General features: G+C 43.9%; 3 protein-coding genes across 5 annotated transcripts; 2 read left to right on the top strand and 1 right to left on the bottom strand.

The window, feature by feature from the left end:
* The first annotated feature begins 3,067 nt into the window (after nt 1-3,067).
* Cenatac (centrosomal AT-AC splicing factor) lies at nt 3,068-12,415 on the top strand. Of its 2 annotated transcripts, XM_027930471.3 has the most exons (11): nt 3,068-3,256; nt 3,359-3,522; nt 3,909-4,007; nt 9,293-9,359; nt 9,429-9,491; nt 9,804-9,868; nt 10,015-10,120; nt 11,121-11,151; nt 11,855-11,944; nt 12,022-12,154; nt 12,236-12,415. In XM_027930471.3, the coding sequence occupies exons 1-11, from the start codon at nt 3,137-3,139 to the stop codon at nt 12,288-12,290; spliced, it is 993 nt and encodes a 330-aa protein (XP_027786272.3). In that variant the 5' UTR covers nt 3,068-3,136; the 3' UTR covers nt 12,291-12,415. The 2 variants fall into 2 exon arrangements, with proteins under 2 accessions (XP_027786272.3, XP_027786270.3); XM_027930469.3 differs by having other exon boundaries at nt 12,022-12,415.
* On the bottom strand, nt 11,958-14,642 carry Rps25 (ribosomal protein S25). Of its 2 annotated transcripts, XR_011708608.1 has the most exons (6): nt 14,532-14,642; nt 14,208-14,303; nt 13,411-13,594; nt 12,528-12,626; nt 12,375-12,428; nt 11,958-12,255 (listed from the first exon to the last, which is right to left on the bottom strand). XR_011708608.1 is itself a non-coding variant. In XM_027930473.3 (5 exons), the coding sequence occupies exons 1-4, from the start codon at nt 14,532-14,534 to the stop codon at nt 12,532-12,534; spliced, it is 378 nt and encodes a 125-aa protein (XP_027786274.1). In that variant the 5' UTR covers nt 14,535-14,642; the 3' UTR covers nt 11,958-12,428; nt 12,528-12,531. The 2 variants fall into 2 exon arrangements, 1 of the variants encoding a protein (XP_027786274.1); XM_027930473.3 differs by having other exon boundaries at nt 11,958-12,428.
* A 13-nt stretch (nt 14,643-14,655) lies between these two features.
* Nucleotides 14,656-17,666, top strand: Trappc4 (trafficking protein particle complex subunit 4). The gene is made up of 5 exons (XM_027930472.3): nt 14,656-15,166; nt 15,321-15,495; nt 16,244-16,347; nt 16,968-17,094; nt 17,331-17,666. The coding sequence occupies exons 1-5, from the start codon at nt 14,992-14,994 to the stop codon at nt 17,407-17,409; spliced, it is 660 nt and encodes a 219-aa protein (XP_027786273.1). The 5' UTR covers nt 14,656-14,991; the 3' UTR covers nt 17,410-17,666.
* Nucleotides 17,667-17,888: the final 222 nt, after the last annotated feature.

Genomic DNA, 17,888 nt, shown 5'->3' on the forward strand with positions numbered 1-17,888 from the left:
TAATCATGAGTGTAATTTGGAGGACTTTCTTAAGCCTGGAGTGTGGTAGGTAAGTGGAGCTGGAATCAACCAGACACTTCGAAACCAGTTAGGATGAGTTTACATAAATCTCAGCAAAAAAGGAAGGGAATTGAAATGAAGTATGCTCTCAGTATTAACAAAATGGAAGATAGGTCAGGTGCAGTGGCACACCTGTAATACCAGTGACCTGGGAAGCGAGGCAGGAGGATCACAATTTCAATGCCAGCCTTAGCAACTTAGCAAAACCCTGTTTCAAATACCAGTTGATTTAAAAAAAAAAAAAGGAGGGGAGACTAGAGATATAGCTCTCAGTGGTAAAGCACTCCTGGGTTCAATCCCCAATTCTGGGGGGAAAAAAAGAGAGGCTTTAAACTTTGGGGTTATAAGGGATTAAACTCAGGGTCACTTAACCACTGAGCCACATCCCCAGCCCTTTTTTTGTATTTTATTTAGAGACAGGGTCTCACTGGGTTGTTTAGGATTTAGGACCTTGCTTAGTTGCTGAGGCTGGCTTTGAACTCACGATCCTACTGTCTCAGCCTCCTGAGTCACTGAGATTGCAGGCATGCAACACAGTGTCCAATTAGGCTTTAAACATTTCAGAAATCCAATGAATATGAGCTTGGATGTGGGGGTTGAGAAAAAGTGTGTGTCTAGGATAACTCACCCCAAACCTCCAGGCTTTAGCTTGGTGGTATCATTCACTGGGAGGATTAACTAGAGAATGACATGAAGAGGATGGTGTTAAGTTCCATTTCACACAGGCCAAATTCAAATGGCAGCTGCACACTTAGTGGTGGAGAACTTTAAGGACTTTTTTATAAGCCAAATTTCAGGGGGCTAGTAGTCAAAGCAGATTTTGTAGATTACTCTGAGCAGCTCTGCTGTGCAGAGGAACAAATCTAGAACCTCATGAATGTTAGACAAGTGTTGTACCACTGAGCTACACTCATAGCCTGAGCAGTTTTGGAACAAATGATGGAAACATATGCCTGAGTTGATGGAGGGTTGAGGTTTGACAGAATGAGAGGTCTTGGAAGGGTAAGTAAAAAGTTGCCTTGAGCCAGGTGCAGTAACTCATGTTTATAATCCCAGTGACTCAGGAGGATCATAACTTTGAGGCCAGGTACTGCAACTTAGGGAAGCCCACAGCATTTTAGTGAGAACTCTGTCTCAAAATAAAAAATAAAAAGGACTGGAGATGTAGCAGTGGTAGATGTAGCAGTGTTAGAGTGCCCCTGAGTTCAATCCCCATTACCTGCCTCCCAAAAAAAGAAAACACAAAAAAATTGTCTTGAAAGTGGCATTAAAGTGTCCCTGGGGCCTGGGGCAGTGGTGTACACCTGTAATCCTGGTGGCTTGGGAGGCTGATGCAGGAGGATCACACGTTCAGAGCCAGCCTCAGAAACATAGCAAGGCTCTAAGCAACTTAGCAAGACACTATCCCAAAATTTTAAAAAATTTAAAAAATAAAAATAAAAGGGCTGGGGATGTGACTTAGTGGTTAAGAGCCCTGGGTTCAATCCCTGGTACTAAAAGCAAAAACAAATCCTTGGGATACAGTGGATAAAGTAAAGACAAGAGGACCTAAGAGCTAGTCCAGTGCTTCTCAAACTTGAGCAGACATCAGAATCCCCTGAAGGGCTGGGCTTACACCCCCCAGATTCTGATTCTGTAAGTACTGTGTGTGGGGGGGAAGAACCTGCATTGCTAAAAAGCTGTGGGCCTGAGGGGACACACTTTGAAAATCACCACCTAGAATAAAGCACCTGGCAGCAGGTAGATGTTAAATAATTTTCTGAATGAAAGGATGAGGAGTCTTCTTCAGGAATGGAGATCTCCCTATAGTTAAAGTCCAGGATGAAGATAAGTCCACATGAGAGGATAGAAGGTGTAATCGGAATAGAACTTCAGAGTTTGGATTCAGAGAAGGAGCAATTTTGGTGGACAAGATTCAGGATTGAACCTGCCAAAGGAATGATGGGAGCTCAAAAATCTTGTTACAGAGGTCACCAAAACGAATCAGCAGAAGGACTCATGCTTTCCAGGTTCAAGGCCTGGTTTCAATCCCCAGCACCAAAAGGAAAACAAAACAAAACAAACAAAAAAGAATCACATCTGGCAGAAACTGCAGTTTAGAGGGCAGCTCCAACAAGGAGGCAAGATCCACAGGGGACCCTGGCTATTTTCTGGGCCTGACTTCTGTAGAATTGACCGTGTGCAGCCCCACAGGCATGGCTGTCCATCCAGGTTAGTGCACCAGTACCAATAACAAAATCTAAGAGAAATCTGGGACACTGGGCCAGCTCTGGCTCTTTATCCTATAAGTAAGGTCTGGGCTAATTTCCCAGGCTTTGTCAGGGAGCTCTAGAATGGAGATTTCAGGATTGTGGAAGGACAATTCACCTTATGCTCTAAGTTTTAGGGAAGCAGTGCAACAGGGGTTCGCTTGATGCTTTGACTACATCCCTTGTGGCTTTGAAACTTAACGTGTTTTTTTCTTTTTCCAAATCATCTTTTCCTAAGCTTCTCCTCCCTGATATTCTTTTCCCCAAATTTCTCCTCTCTGATCTTCTCCTTCCAGATCTCTCCTCCCTAATCTCATTTTCTCTGAATCCATTCACAGAGTTCCTTACCTTCTACGTGCCTCAGCTTTCCCACTGGTAAAATGCCAGTAATGACACACCACACAGCGTTAGTGGAAGGATTCAGTGAAATAACTAATGCAAAGCCTAGGATACACTCTGTGCAACCTGTAAATATCAATTAGGATTTGGTTCGAAATGAATGTGGTCTGTGGTCCTAACTGGCGTGCATTCTTTCCCGCGCACCTGCACGGTGGTGCTAGGCTCTTTCATTGGCCGCACAGTAGTGGGGGCTCTTTCATTGGCCGCACCGCATCTGGGGATGTTGTGTTGACTCCGCTAGGTTGCACTGCGGGAAGAACAGTCTGCGCAACCGCAGCACGATTTGCAGTGGCGCTTGCCGGCCGCTAGAGGTCTCAGGAGCCTCTGGTTCGTCCCGCCCCGAGAGGTCAAGGGTCGGAGGTCAGCGAATGGCGAAGGATCTGCTTCCAGATCCTTGGAGATCCTAGGAGTTCCCAGGTCCTGGGCCCATGGCGCCACCGCAGCGCTGCCCTCTGTGCCGCCAAACCTTCTTCTGTGGTCGCGGACACGTCTACAGCCGCAAGCACCAGCGACAGCTGAAGGCAGCTTTGGAGCGTCTCCTGCCCCAGGTGCGGATGTGGAGCTGGAGGGATGAGGGCCAGTGGCGCGAGGGCCGAGGGGCTGCGATTTGGGCGTCTTCCTCGGGGTCCTACCTGGCCTGTTCTCCTTAGGTGGAGGCCGCCCGCAAGGCCGTACGCGCGGCTCAGGTGGAGCGTTACGTGCCCGAGCACGACCGCTGTTGCTGGTGCCTGTGTTGCAGCTGTGAGGTGCAGAAACACCTGAGCCACGGAAACCTGACAGTGCTGCATGGGGGTCTGCTGGAGCATCTGGCCAGGTGAGAGCCAGGCTGGGCGCCTTTTCTGGCATATATGTATACGTGTGTAGGTCGGGAAGAGGAAGGACACTTTGTGATTTGATCGGGGTAGGTAGATTGAGTCACAGGTATAACCAACCTTGGGAATAGAGAGGGTTCTAATGGCTGTCATGACGCCAATAATGTGGGTGGTCTAGCTGGGAAATCCAGCGTGCTCACCGCCCATCACTTCACAACTTTACTGGGGGGAAAGGAGACTGAAGGTCTTGAAGAGTGGTAATAATATTCCTCTCTCTGCCTTGCCCAAGGCAGAAACCAGATGCAATTTGAGTCCTTACCTAATGCTTAGATACCATAATACTATTTTATAATCTATACTTGAGATTAACCATCCTATCCATTCTCAGCCCAGAGCACAAGAAAGCAACTAAGAAATTCTGGTGGGAGAACAAGGCTGAAGTCCAGATGAAAGAGAAGTTTCTGATCTCCCCACAGGATTATGCACGGTAAGTCACTTGCACATAAGTCACTGGTTATGAGATGAAATAACAGAGTTAAGATCTCTGAATCTGTGTTCTGGATCTGGATTTGAGCATTTTATATTGGAAAGTTCAGCAAGGATTGCACAAGCATGTGCTGTCTTCATAGCACTTATTACTGTAAGCAATATATTGAACACAAAAAAATGTGATGGCCACAGTAGTGAACACCTGTGGTCTCAGCTACTCAAGAGCCTGAGGCCAGAGGATCACTTGGGCCCAGAAGTTTGAGACCAGGCTGGGTAATATAGATAGACCCCATCTCTTGAAGGAAGAAAAAAAAGCCAATATGGTAGTGCATGGGTGTGATCCCAGTGGCTTGGGAGGCTGAGACAGGAGGATCGGGAGTTCAAAGCCAGCCTTAGCAAAGTCAAGGCACTAAGCATCTCAGTGAGAACCTGTCTTTAAATAAAATACGAAATTGGGGCTGAGGATGTCGCTCAGTGGTTGAGTGCCAAGTTCAATCCCCAGTACGAGAAAAAAAAAAAATCTAGTTGGAGGATGGGAGTTAGCAAATAGAGAGTATAAAATAAAAATTGACTATAATCAACTCCATAAATGTGGGGCACAGAGAATACTAAAATTCTTTAGGAATGGAAGAGGCTATTCATTGTGTGCAATAACTAGGGCCCACCCAGTGCCTACTTTGAATAATTTTAGACTCTATTTTCTATATTATGGAGTGCCCTGAGAAACTGGTATGCAGGAAGATGGTCAGTTCAGAGGGAGGGAGCCCTGAACTGCTTTGGGAAAGTAAACTTTTAATTGGGACCATGCCAAGATTATGAGGTGTGGGACCTAAGGGGATGTCAGAGTCAAGAGTTTATAGAAAAACCTCCTTATTCTTATGTTGACACTATGGAGAATAATAAGGGGACCATAAGAAATGCCTGGATCCTACTACCTTATCCTCAGATCTGTGGTTCAAATTGGGAGGAGGTAGGAAACTGCAGAGAAAAAGCACTTACTTCTCACACCCTGACCTGAATTTATGTGATTTTTGATAAGTAAATAAAAGGTAGTTGGGTAGAAAGTTGAAATTGAGAATTACTTGGATGTACTCTTTGAACTAACATGGAATGATTTCCAGAATTCCAGAATATTTTAAGTGAATAAAGGATATAAATAAATGTATATATTATGTAGATTTTTTGCTGTTTTGTTTTGTTTTGTGGTACTGGGGATTGAATCCAGGGGCATTGCAACACAGAACTACATCCCCAGTCCTTTTTAAATTTTTATTTTAAAAATCCTATATTATGTTTCTTTTATATAAGAAAGAAAATAAAAATACATATTGTCATGCACCATATAACATTTCCATCAATAGACCACATCTACAAAGATGGTCCCATAAGAGTATATTGCCTAGTGCCTCGTTACTATTTTAGTTTGTATAAGTATACCCTATGAAATTTGCACATCAACAAAATTGCCTAATGGCCCAATTCTCAGAACATATCCCCCTCATTAAGTATTTGCTTATTTTTTCAAAAAGAATAATTAATAAACCAACAAAACTGATTACCTCTAGTGAGTCCATGGAACAGTGTAGAGGTAACAGGAATATAAACAAAGTGTCTATATAAACTTTTAAAAATAAGTTTCAATTTTGGAACCTTATAAATTTTCAGAGTCACACACACCACAAGGCAAGGCCAAGGCTTAACTAATTTGATTGATAAAGATACAAATAGCCATGTATAGATTTGGCAATTTATTATTTACATATGTCAGCTTCCTAGGTCCTTGTCCCACACACTAAAAAGTACCACGTTTTGGGCTGGAGATGTGGCTCAAGCGGTAACGGGCTCGCCTGACATGCGCGGGGCACTGGGTTCGATCCTCAGCACCAAATAAAATAAAATAAAGATGTTGTGTCCACTGAAAACTGAAAATAAATATAAAAAATAAAATAAAAAGTACCACGTTGAAACAAAGGATAGACAGCTACAGTGTGAGTTGTGGAACATACTGTTGCCAAGTCTAGACTATAGATAAGTGAGAGCTTTTTATTCTTATTTTTGTGGTACTGGGAATCGAATCCAGGGTCTTGTGACTGCTAGGCAAGCATTCTACCACTGAGCTACATCCCTAGCCCTTTTTTTGAGACAGAGTCTCAATAAATTACCCAAACTGGCCTTGAACTTGCAGTGGTCCTGCTTCAGCCTCCCAAGTAGCCAGGATTACAGGGGTACACCACTATACCCACTTTTTTGTTTTATTTTAAAAGTTTGTTTATAGTGAGTTTTTTTTTTTTTTTTTTTTTTTTTTTAGTTGTCAATGGACCTTTATTTTATTTATTTATATGCAGTGTTGAGAATCAAACCCAGTGCCTTACACATACTAGGCAAGCACTCTACCACTGAACCACAACCTGATAGTGACAAATTTTTAAAAGTGGTTTATTTACTTTTTTGGAGCTGGGAATTGAACCCAGGACATTGTGCATGTTAAGCACATTCCACCCGAGCTAAGTGGTTTTATAATCAGCTGTAATCTCAGAGTGGTTCAGAAAGCCCCATGCCTCATTAGAGTCTAGAACTCAATGAAAAACTGTCTCATCATCCAACCTTTCAGGGAAGATAAGATGGCAAGTGGGAGATGGCCTCATTATAGTTTCTTAGACTTCTCATTCTCTCATATACTAGGAGAGTCATACAAGCCCTTCAGCCAAGACTCTGCTAAGCACTGGTTAAACACATTGCCTTTATGGATAAATGCTAGAATGCCAGGGCACTGTTGATAGTGGTCTTGATATTACTGTGAAATTTTTTTGTGTGTTATAGGAAAAAACAACTGCAGATGTGTATGATAGTTGCATACCTATAATCCCAGCAACTTCGGAAGCTGAGGCAGGAGGATCACAAGTTTGAGAACAGCCTGGGCAACTTAGCAAGACCCTGTCTCAAAATAAAAGACACATAGGGCTGGGAATATCAGTGGTAAAGCGCCCTTGAGTTCAATCCCCAGTACCAAAAATATATATATTGATAATAATTAATTTAAAAAGTTTTTTAAAGGGGTGGTGTAGGTTGTGTAGTTCATTTGGTAGAGTACCTCTGAGTTAACCACAGAGGGAAACAGGAGGACTAGAGAGACCTAGATAAGTGAGAGCTTTTTGTTCTTGTTTTTATGGTAGCCAAATTCCATATTTGACCTTTCACTCAGTCTTGGGATTTTAGAGTTAGGAGAAGTTATAAAGCATATTTTTGAAATGGTGGGGAACTATGAATATATTTCTATACTTACTAGCCAAATATGGGACAATTTGAACATCCAAAAGAATAATTGATTTTCTTAAGTGGAGTAATGGTATGTGGTTCAAAAGAATGTTCCTGTTCTTAGAGATGCATCCTGAAATATTTAGGGTTAAGAGTCATATCTAAACCTATTTTTTGTTTTGGCAGAAAAGAAGGGTATCAAAAAACCAAAGGCTGATAGGCAGATGCTTAAGGAGGAGTGGGGAAAAATAGAAGTTCATTGGATTAGACAAAGGGAAATGAAGAGAATGGAGAGGGGTGGAAATAGGAAAGACAGTAGACTGAATCAGACATAACTTTGCTATACATGTATGAATACATGACCAGTGTAACTACACATCATGTACAACCACAAGAATGGGAAGTTACGTTCCATGTATGTATAATATGTCAAAATACATTCTACTGTCATGTATAACCAAAAAGAATAAATGAAAAAATTTTTTTAAAAAAGAAAAGAAGGGTATTTGGGTGTGTGTAAAAGAAGTGGAGCCAAAGCCAGGCATGATGGCACAGACCTGTAATCTCAGTGGCTGGGGAGGCTGAGGCAGGAGAGTTGCAAGTTCAAAGCCAGCCTCAATTTAGAGAGGCCCTAAGCAATTTAGTGAGACCCAGTCTCAAAATGTGGATAAGAGGTTAAACCCAGGTTAAACATCCCTGGGTTCAATCCCTGGTATCAAGGAAAAAAAAAAAAAAAGGCAGAGCTGTATGGCAAAATGTTAACAGTGAATCTGGGTGAGAGATGTAGGGGTGTTTATTGTACTTTCTTTTGTTTTTGAATTTGAAAATTCTCAAAAATTGTGAGGTGTGGTGGCACATGCCTGTAATCCTAATGATACAGGTGGCTAAGGCAGGAGGATCACAGGTTGGGACCAGCTTCAGCAACTTAGTGAGATCATCTCAAAATAAAGGGGGCTGGGGGTGTAGCTCAGTGCTAGAATACCCCTAGGTCTCCCAGTACTGAAAACAAAACAACACAACTAAAAAAAAAAAAAATTTTTTTTAATCCTACTTGGGAGACTGTAGTAGGAAGATGGCAAGTTGAAGGTCAGCCTAGGCAACTTAGTGAAACCTGTCTCAAAAATAGCCAGGTGTTATTAGGTATGGTGGTGCACGTCTGTAATACCAGCAACCCAGGAGCCCAAGGCAGCAGGATTGGGAGTACAAAGCCAGCCCCAGCAATCTGGCAAGGCCTCATGCTACTTAGCAAGATACTGTCTCAAAATTTTTAAATAAGCTGGGTGTGATGGCACATGCCTATAATCCCAGTGGCTCAGGAGGCTGAGGCAGGAGTATTGTGAGTTCAGAGCCAGCGTCAGCAAGTTAGTGAGGCCCTAAGCAACTCTCTAAACTGTCTCTAAATAAAATACAAAAAATGGGTGGAGTTGTGGCTCAGTGGTTAAGTGCCCCTGGTTCAATACCCAGTACCAAAAGTGGGGGAAAAAATGGTGTGGTTGCCTGTTATTCCAAGCAACTCTGGAGACCATTGCAAGATAGCAAGTTGGAGGCCAGTCTCAGCAACCTACTGAGACCTCCCTCCATCTCAAAAAATAAAAAGGGCTGGGTGTAGCTCAGTGGTAAAGGACCCCTGCATTCAATCTCCAGTACAATAAATAAATAAAAATAAAAAGGGATAGGGATGTGGCCCAGTAGTAGAGCACTTTCCCATTATGCACAATACCTTGGGTTCAATGCCCAGTACCATCAATCAATAAACAAATAAAAGTTTAAAAAAATATATAAATATGGGGCTGGGGCTGTAGCTCAGTGGTAGAGCGCCTGCCTCTCGTGTGAGGCCCTGGGTTCCATCCTCAGCACCACATAGTAAGTAAAGATACTATGTACATCTACAACTAAAAAAATATTTTAAAAAATAAATAAATTATATATATAATATATATATATATATATATATCTCCCCACAACTGGTAGGGGCTGGAGTTCTGGGCTGATATGTCCTTTTGTGTATGTTGTTCCCCTTATTTTTAGATTCAAGAAATCCATGGTGAAAAGTTTGGATTCCTATGAGGAAAAAGAGGATGAAGTGATCAAAGAGGTAAGTTAAAGGACCTCTGAAGGATTCCCCCATGATCCTAAACCTGTCTAAGTAGCCTGTCTCCCACAGATGGCAGCTCAAATTCGTGAGGTGGAGCAGAGCCGGCAGGAGGTGGTCAGATCTGTCTTAGAGGTTGGTTTCCCTCGGAGGATCCAGAGCAGTATCCAATCCAAATCCACTGATCCCTCACTTTCCCAGGTCCAGCATTTCAACAATCAGATCTTCTAAGACAACTCAAGGACTTCATTCCACATCTGCTTGGCTTGAATTCCTTACCTGTCCACCAGGGGGCAGGTCTAGTCGGAGAAGATGTGGGCAGGGCTGGGAGGGAGTTTGCAATTTGGGCAGTACCCTTCATGATACTGGGGATTAGATCATGGGGGCATGGCCTAGGCAGGCTCTTAAGCACCTTAGACACATTTATTTTTCCTGAATCAAACTCAGCCTCAGGCAGAGCCAGACCCAGAAGAGAGCTCCTCAGCACTTGGAAGCTGGAAAGGGAGAAACAGGTAAGATTATTGGGAATCTCTTTTGAGTATTAGACGTCTTAGAGCAATCTATAATCTTTTGGCTGGGAAATGGGAACAGATCTAATCTTTGCCATCCTTGTGGCTCAAGGACCTCATCTGCCAGCCTGAGCCTGTTTGTCTTTCAGCCAAGTAGCTTCCAGCTCACAGCAACCCTCATACTTGGACCAGCCACCAGTTCCAGACCTTGACTGGATGGAAGCAGGACAGCCTCTGACATTCATTGGCCATCAGGTACAACGAACAAGCCTGCCAATGCCCACTCAGATCCCAGGACAGCCTTCTTTTCTGCCTATTCTCCTGGGCCCATTTGCATCTGTTTTGTAGGCTTTTCCCTTTTATTGCACTGTTTCTTAGTTCTGTGTCCTTAGATCTCTTTTCTCACCTTTCAGAATGATCTTATCCACACCTGTTGCCATCATTGCCAAAGAAATGCTAACCCCTAGTGTTTCATCTCAGTACAGGCCATTCATATATCAGTATCCCACAAGCACCTGAAGGTAACCCCTACTGCTCTACTGTATTTTCACTCAAGTAAACACAGATCCTTGCCCTCTTTTCATCTCCAATTTGTCCCTTAGTCCATCAATTTTACATCTGCCTCAGTTCACCCTTGGGATAATTTCTACTCCCTTTGCAGTACTCCCCTCCCCCAAACCACTGCATCACCTGCATCCCAAAAAAAAAAAAAAAAGCAGGGGTGAGGGGGTCGGTTCCAGGTGCGGTGGCACATTCCTGAAATCCCAGTGACTAGGGAGGCTGAGACAGGAGGGTAGTGAGTTCAAAGCCAGCTTCAGCAATGGCAAGGCACTAAGCAATGTAGTGAGACCCTGTCTCTAAATAAAATACAAAAAAATAGGGCTGGGGATATGGCTCAGTGGCCAAGTGCCCTAGTTCAATCCCTGGTACCAAAAAAAAAAAAAGAAAAAGTAGTAGTGGGGGGGCTAGGAATGTAGCTAGGAATGTAGCTCAGTAGCAGAATACCCCTAGGTTAAATCCCCAACCACCCCCCCCCGAAAAAAAAAAAAAAAACTCATGCACAACACACACACAACCCTAAGCCTCTTCAAGCCAGGACTACTCCAGTGACTTCTCACTTTTCAGGTTTAACATCACCGGAGTGCACAATTTAGCGGGGGTTGTATCTACCTCCTTTGTCTCTAGCTAGGAGTATCCTATTATCTATCTCTTTGCTTTCTTATCTAGGATTTTCTTTTTTCCATTTCCACTACAGGATACACCTGGAGTTGGTAACATTCACTCAGGTAAGGTCCTGGGAAGTTTTTCTAAAACGAGGCAGTTATTTAATTTTTGGTACTGGGAGTTGAACCTTTATTTTTATGTAGTGCTGAGGATTGAACCCAGTGCCTCACATATGTCAGGCAAGCACTCTACCACTGAGCCATAGCCTCCCACATCCTTTTTGAAGAATTTATTAAGATAAAGCATGAGTGTCTACATAAAAATAAGGGCTGGGGGGGCATAGCTCAATGTTTGTAAAGCAATTTCTAATTGCACCCAAAAAAAAGGAGAAAAAGACCCAACGGAGGCATATGAAAAGCTGGCCATGATGGTGTCTACCAGTAATCCTAGGTACTCCAGAGATTCACAAGTTTGAAGGCTAGAATGGGCAACTTGGGGAGAACCCTGTCTCAAGTGTAGCAAAAGCAGGAGTGGGGAACTTGGGGTATAACTTAGTGTAGAGCTCTTGTGTAACCTGCTCTAGGCCTTGACTCAATCCTCTGCTCTGGCAATGAGAGGGTGGAGCTATTTTTAAGTGTATTCCACGTAAGGCATGTCACTTTAAATCAGCCTAGGACCTTTAGGACTCCAGAATTCTGATTTTTGAACATTTCTAGTTGTTAATTATGTGAGCTAACAGTTAGGGCATGTTCCCTAAAAGCATGAAGATTTTTTTAAAAAGGTACTTCAGTTTCTGTCAAAAATTTCTGAGTTTTCTTTTTTCAGGTGCCACACCTCCCTGGATGATCCCAGATGAGGAACACAGCCCTGGGAACCAACAAATAGGACCTTCCTATGAAGAATTTCTTAAAGAAAGTGAGTAAACTAATTCAAGGAGTGCATAAGATTCTTGATAAATCTTCACACTCAAAATTTATTTCCTATCATTGCAGAGGAAAAACAGAAACTGAAGAAACTGCCCCCAGATAGAGTTGGGGCCAATTTTGATCATAGCTCCAGCACCAGTGCTGGATGGCTGCCCTCTTTTGGCAGAGTCTGGAACAATGGACGCCGCTGGCAGTCTAGGTATGGATCCAATGCTTATGACTCTAACCACCCCTTTGGAGATTATCACCCTTCATACTGGTATCCCTTCACTTCCTTCAGGCATCAATTCAAAACTGAAGCTGCAGTAAGGAACAAACAAAAGGAAAAAAGCTAATTTCAAGATACTCTTCAATCACCATAAGGTTCATCACAGTATTTCATTCCCTCCACCAAATCCTTTCCTAGAAAACAGACATACCCATTCATTTGTTTTAATAAAGTTTTATTTTTTCAAATGTACAGTTGATTGGACCTGTAAAAAGAAAAAAGTTAAGAGAAATCAGAATCAGAGCCTTGTAAAGGAAACGGAATGTATACTTCCTTTGCCACAAAACCCTGTGTTCCTGCTTACCTGTTCATGCATCTTCACCAGCAGCTGGGGCATCTCCACCCTTGGTATTTCTGGTATAAATTACTTGAGCTCTATGCTTTGAAACCAGTTTGATAAGTCCTAGGAAGGAAAGATAGCTTAATTTTACCATTGTTTCTGAGGAGGTGGGGTAGCAAGGCAATAGACTGATTCAATCTCTAGCACCATGAAAAGGGAGAAGGTGGTGAACCCAGTGGCGCATGCCTGTAACCCCAGCTAGTTAGGAGGCTGAGGCAAGATGATTTGAAGCCAGCCTCAGCAACTGAGCAAGAATTAAAATAAATGAGGGCTGGGTATGTGGCTCAGTGGTTAAGTGCCCCTGGGTTCAATCCCTGATATCCCCACCCCCTTCCATATGTACTATATAATTAATTTGTTACCATACCATAAGTAAAATTACGACACTCAAATCCACCATTCAACTTAATGCATCGATAAAAATGACTTTACTCTAAAGTCTTCTTAACAAGAATCTTTTTTTTTTTAATTGTGAATCAGGCCACAGGGACACATGCATTTAATTCCAGCTACATGGGAGGCTGAGGCAGGAGAACCACAAGTTCAAAGGCAGCCTCATCAATCTAGTGAGACTCTGTCTCAAAAAAATAAAAAGGGCCAGGGATGTAATTCAGTGCTACTGTGTTCAATCCCCAGTACCAAAGTAGTAATAATATTAATAGGATCCACAGCATTAAAAAAAAATGATAATAAAAGCCAATGCTTATGGCTTTGATTATAATTATTATTATTTTAATGCCTCCTCCTGCCCTTAATTCCAACTGCTTTTCCAGTAAAAGCATTTAAGATGGCTAACATGAAGACAACTCAACCATTAAAAGCATACCATTACAAACACATCCCTCACCTTTACTGAGGAGCTCCTGAAGGGCTGCCCTGGCCAGGGAACCTCGAATCTTCAGTCTCTCAGAGACCACAGCTGGGGTAATAAGCTTATAGTTGGGAACTTCCTTACAGAGTTTGTCATAAGTAGCTTTGTCAAACAAGACTAGATTGTTGAGCTTGTCCCGAACTTTGCCTTTGGACCACTTCTGCTCACAAAGACAAATAGAAAAACTAGTTAAATTCTGGCAGAAGCACCTATCCCTTTGCAGCAACATGCGTCAGAGATCAGAGAAATCTCTTCCACCGTTAACATCATGAAGGTGCAGATTGCAAAAAATAAGACACACATGGGGGGGGGGGGTGGAATATGGGCAGAGGATGTTAAAAAGCAACGTGTACTAGTCAATAGAGTAAACCCTTTATACACATTTACTAGTCTAAAAACTTTTTAAAATGGCGATGGGAGGCTGGAGCTATAGCTCAGCGGTAGAGTGCTTGCCTCACACATGCGAGGCACTGGGTTCAATCCTCAGCACCACATAAAAATAAAGAAATTGTGTCCATCTACAGCTAAAAAATAAATTTTAAAAAATGACGATGGAAACATAATTAACGTGGCTCTAAAACCCACAACCCGAGAAAACCACTTGGTACACTAGTCATTTATTAGGCCTGGGGATGTGACTCAGTGGAAGAGGGGTTCTCCAGCTTGCAGTAAGCCCTGGGTTCAATCTCCAGTACCATGAACAAAAGAAAGTATAGGTTATGTTTACCACTAGCATGCCACGGAGGGCGCCCCCAATAAGGGTTCACTCCTACCTTCTTTTTGGCTTTGCCCCCAGATTTGTTCACTGGGTCCTTGTCTTTCTTAGCCGACTTTCCGGCGTCTTTCTTCTTCTTGTCATCCTTGGGCGGCTGCAGGGGAAAAGCAAGCAGGTTTAAGGCAGTCCCATGCTCTCCGACTAAATGCACCCCACCTCGCAGCGCTGCTCCAACCAGAGCACATGGGGCAAGCAATCCCTGCGCACGCACTGAAGCCCAGTCCCGTAATGCAAGAAGTCCTACCGCCCAGTGTCACCTTCACTTCGTCCCAGCACCGCCCGCCTCACAGAATCTCGTCGCCCTCACACCCGCGAAGCTCACCATCACTAAGCTTGGAGAGCAGCAACAGCCACTGGAGCCTCGTCAAGATGTCGGACAAAAAGGAAGCTCTGCTCACCAACAGGCCCAGAAACCTCCGCCCGTCGCGACTACTTCCGGGGCGAGGGGCGGGGCCACGGCGAAGAAATCCTGTGGCGGCGCTCTTGCCCTCTCGCCAAAGGCGGGATGAGGGAAATGCACGCCAGTGCCTGAGCCGCGCAGTCTAGATACTGCCCCTTGCTTGTTGGACTGCCACTAATTATGAAGCAAAGTGCTATCCAGACACCGAGAAGCACAGCAGTACTGCTAGGCCCAGGCGTGTAGCCCCGAGTGCGCAAGCGCCGCAAGTAGCAAGCTGGGGGTTAGGAGGAGAAAGCTGGTGCTGGCCGGGGCAGGTGCTGTGACGGCAGTTCCGGGGCGGGACTTCGTAACCGGACCCAATTTTTAAGAGGCAGAGGCTGCAATGGCGATTTTTAGCGTGTATGTGGTGAATAAAGCTGGTGGCCTCATTTACCAGTTGGATAGCTACGCGCCACGGGCTGAGGCTGAGAAAACGTTCAGTTACCCGCTGGATCTGCTGCTCAAGCTACATGACGAACGTGTGCTGGTTGCCTTCGGACAGCGCGATGGCATCCGGGGTGGGCTAGTCGCGGGCTGGGGGGGCGGGGCCCGGTTCTCCGGAAATGGGCAGGTGTGGAGATACGGGATGGGGTTTGGGGTGCGCCTGGGCCCCTGGGCCCTGGTGGGATCCCTGGCTTGGAGCTTCGCTGACGTTTAGCCTCAACTCTGCAGTGGGCCACGCAGTGCTGGCCATCAATGGCATAGACGTGAACGGCAAGTTCATGGGCGACGGGAAAGAGGTGCTGGAGTATCTGGGTAACCCTGCTAACTACCCGGTGTCCATTCGGTTCGGTCGGCCCCGCCTCACCTCCAATGAGAAGCTTATGCTGGCCTCCATGTTCCACTCGTAAGTTACCTCAACCCTTCCTAGTGGGTTGGCCTGCATCTAGCTGTACACTGGCTGGTGTGTGGTTCTGTGGGCACTTCTGGGCAGCAGTGCTAATCTTTCTATACCTCCTCCTTATAAGTCACAGGTTCTTGTGTTATGGAAAGGAAACTGATCCAGTATGTCTAGGTTTTAGTAATATAGTGATGTGACCTTGCCTAAGTCAGTTTCTCTTTTGTAAGCCTTGTTTCCTCATCTGTAAGGCAATTGAATTAAATTACCTTTAAAAATCTTGCTCTCAGCTGTATGAAATGAGCTGACTTGGGCCTACCCACCAGCTAAGCAAGTATGTACATATTCCCCAGTGTTTCTTTTACCCACAGTTTTCAATGTAAGTGTTTATAGTACAATATGTAATGTAAGTTGGGCATGAATGCACATGCTTGTGTGCACCATGCTGCTAGGGAGGCTGAGGCAAGAAGATTGCAGGTTCCAGACCAGCCTCAGCAACTTGGTGATATCCTGTCTCAAAAATAAAAAAGGACTGGGAGTGTTGTTCAGTGGAGAGCACCCCTGGGTTAAGTCCCCAGTGTGAGCAAGGAAACAATAAAATATTCGCAGAAGACAAATTAACTTAAAAGAAATTTTGACACTGCTGCCAGGCACTTCTCCTGAGCTGTAAAGTGAACTCCTCAGCAGATAAAGTTTGAGAAGCACGCCTCCCTCACAGCCTTGGGGGGATTCCCAACTTTGCCTCCTTTGCATATAGGCTTTTTGCCATTGGCTCCCAGCTGTCTCCCGAACAGGGAAGCTCAGGCATTGAGATGCTGGAGACAGACACTTTCAAACTGCACTGCTTCCAGACACTAACAGGTATGTGTCTCTAGATAGTCCAGTCGGATAGATGGGACAGGCAGGGCCAAGGGATTGATCAAAGACAGCTTTGGTAAGCAAGGATAAGGGTGGTGTTCAGTTTTCTGGGGACAGTGGTACACATACATCTATGTATTAGTTTTGAGAATCCAAAGCCAATATGTAATCTGAGGCTTATTTTGTTTACATCATCTGGCATGCTCAGCTCTGGTTCAGATAAATCACCTGAATGTCATGTTACACCCATTTTGGAAGGTGTATTGTTCCAAAATGAAATATAAAAATCAAATGAAAATGGTCTTTGGATCATGCCTTTCCTTCACTTACTTAATACAGTTTGTCCTCCGCATGACACTGTTTCTCTAGAAGGATTCCAAGACTGGAAGGAAGTGGCAGAACTTGACCTCAAATCTTGGTCTCTCATTTACCTGGTGACATAATAAAGTCACATTCTCTGGTCCCTTCTATAGATGCACAATTTTGCCTTTTCTGCTTTTTGTGGCAACAACCATAAAATGGGCTTGTGACAGTAGTTTATAAAATTGAAAGTGCTGTAAAAATACAGAATGATGATTGCTATGTTCTCTACCCTTGGGTAACCATTCCTGGTTTCTCTCCAGGGATCAAGTTTGTGGTGCTGGCAGATCCTAGGCAAGCTGGAATAGATTCTCTTCTTCGAAAAATTTATGAAATTTACTCAGATTTTGCACTCAAGAATCCATTCTACTCCCTGGAAATGCCCATCAGGTAAGTGGCCTCACTCGCCAGATACTGGTCAAAGCCTTGTGCTCTACCCAAAGTCTTTTGAAGTATAGCAGAATATTACTTTTAAATAAGACAACAGTAACTAGCCTTTTGAAAATCCAAGTTTTCCTTGGGTTCATGTCCTGCAGGTGGAGTTTTCACTGATTCTGCTTCTATATTTGAAGTGGGGAAAGAGCTTCACAGTGTTTTCTTATTTGCGTTTCCTGGGTCTGACCTAGGTGTGAGCTGTTTGACCAGAACCTGAAGCTAGCTTTGGAAGTGGCAGAGAAAGCTGGGACTTTTGGACCTGGGTCATAAATTAAATCTACAGTGGACTTCCAAATTCTGAGAGATCGTGCAGCATGGGTTCTATTGTTTCCACTCCATTGGAGATCCCAGCAGCCTTGTTAGTGTACTTGAAAATGGAAGGATACTGATATCTTGTCCTGATCCCTGAGCTTTAATAGTATGCTTTCTTCCTTTCTGTAGATGTCATGGTCCTACTTCCCAACTCTGTACAGATTTATTTATGGAGGAGGTAGGCCCATGAATGCTATAATAAAACATTCCTTTGATCCAGTGTTTGCTGTCCTTGGTCTTGTGGGAAGGGCGAAAGGAGACAGAAATGGTAAAGGAATTCTGGGAAGTTGAAATACTATATTTCGGCAGAAATTAAAACATGTTGAATACAACACCTTGAATCATGAGCCCTAATTCTAGTCCCAGAACTATCAGTAAAACACTGTCATACTGACCCCTCCATCAAGGTATATAGCCTGCCTGAACCACCAGCTTCA

Source organism: Marmota flaviventris, chromosome 9 (assembly GCF_047511675.1).
Source record: "Marmota flaviventris isolate mMarFla1 chromosome 9, mMarFla1.hap1, whole genome shotgun sequence".
Taxonomy (NCBI): Eukaryota; Metazoa; Chordata; class Mammalia; order Rodentia; family Sciuridae; genus Marmota; species Marmota flaviventris.

Coding starts and splice junctions, on each gene's coding strand:
- Trappc4 (XM_027930472.3), top strand. CDS start 14,992: ATGGCGATTTTTAGCGTGTATGTGGTGAATAAAGCTGGTGGCCTCATT. Junction 15,167..15,320: donor ACAGCGCGATGGCATCCGGG/GTGGGCTAGTCG, acceptor TCAACTCTGCAG/TGGGCCACGCAGTGCTGGCC. Junction 16,348..16,967: donor CTGCTTCCAGACACTAACAG/GTATGTGTCTCT, acceptor GTTTCTCTCCAG/GGATCAAGTTTGTGGTGCTG.
- Rps25 (XM_027930473.3), bottom strand. Junction 13,595..14,207: donor GGGGCAAAGCCAAAAAGAAG/GTAGGAGTGAAC, acceptor CTTTGTGAGCAG/AAGTGGTCCAAAGGCAAAGT. Junction 12,627..13,410: donor TCAGGAGCTCCTCAGTAAAG/GTGAGGGATGTG, acceptor TTTCCTTCCTAG/GACTTATCAAACTGGTTTCA.
- Cenatac (XM_027930469.3), top strand. CDS start 3,137: ATGGCGCCACCGCAGCGCTGCCCTCTGTGCCGCCAAACCTTCTTCTGT. Junction 3,257..3,358: donor TGGAGCGTCTCCTGCCCCAG/GTGCGGATGTGG, acceptor TGTTCTCCTTAG/GTGGAGGCCGCCCGCAAGGC. Junction 11,152..11,854: donor AGTTGGTAACATTCACTCAG/GTAAGGTCCTGG, acceptor TTCTTTTTTCAG/GTGCCACACCTCCCTGGATG.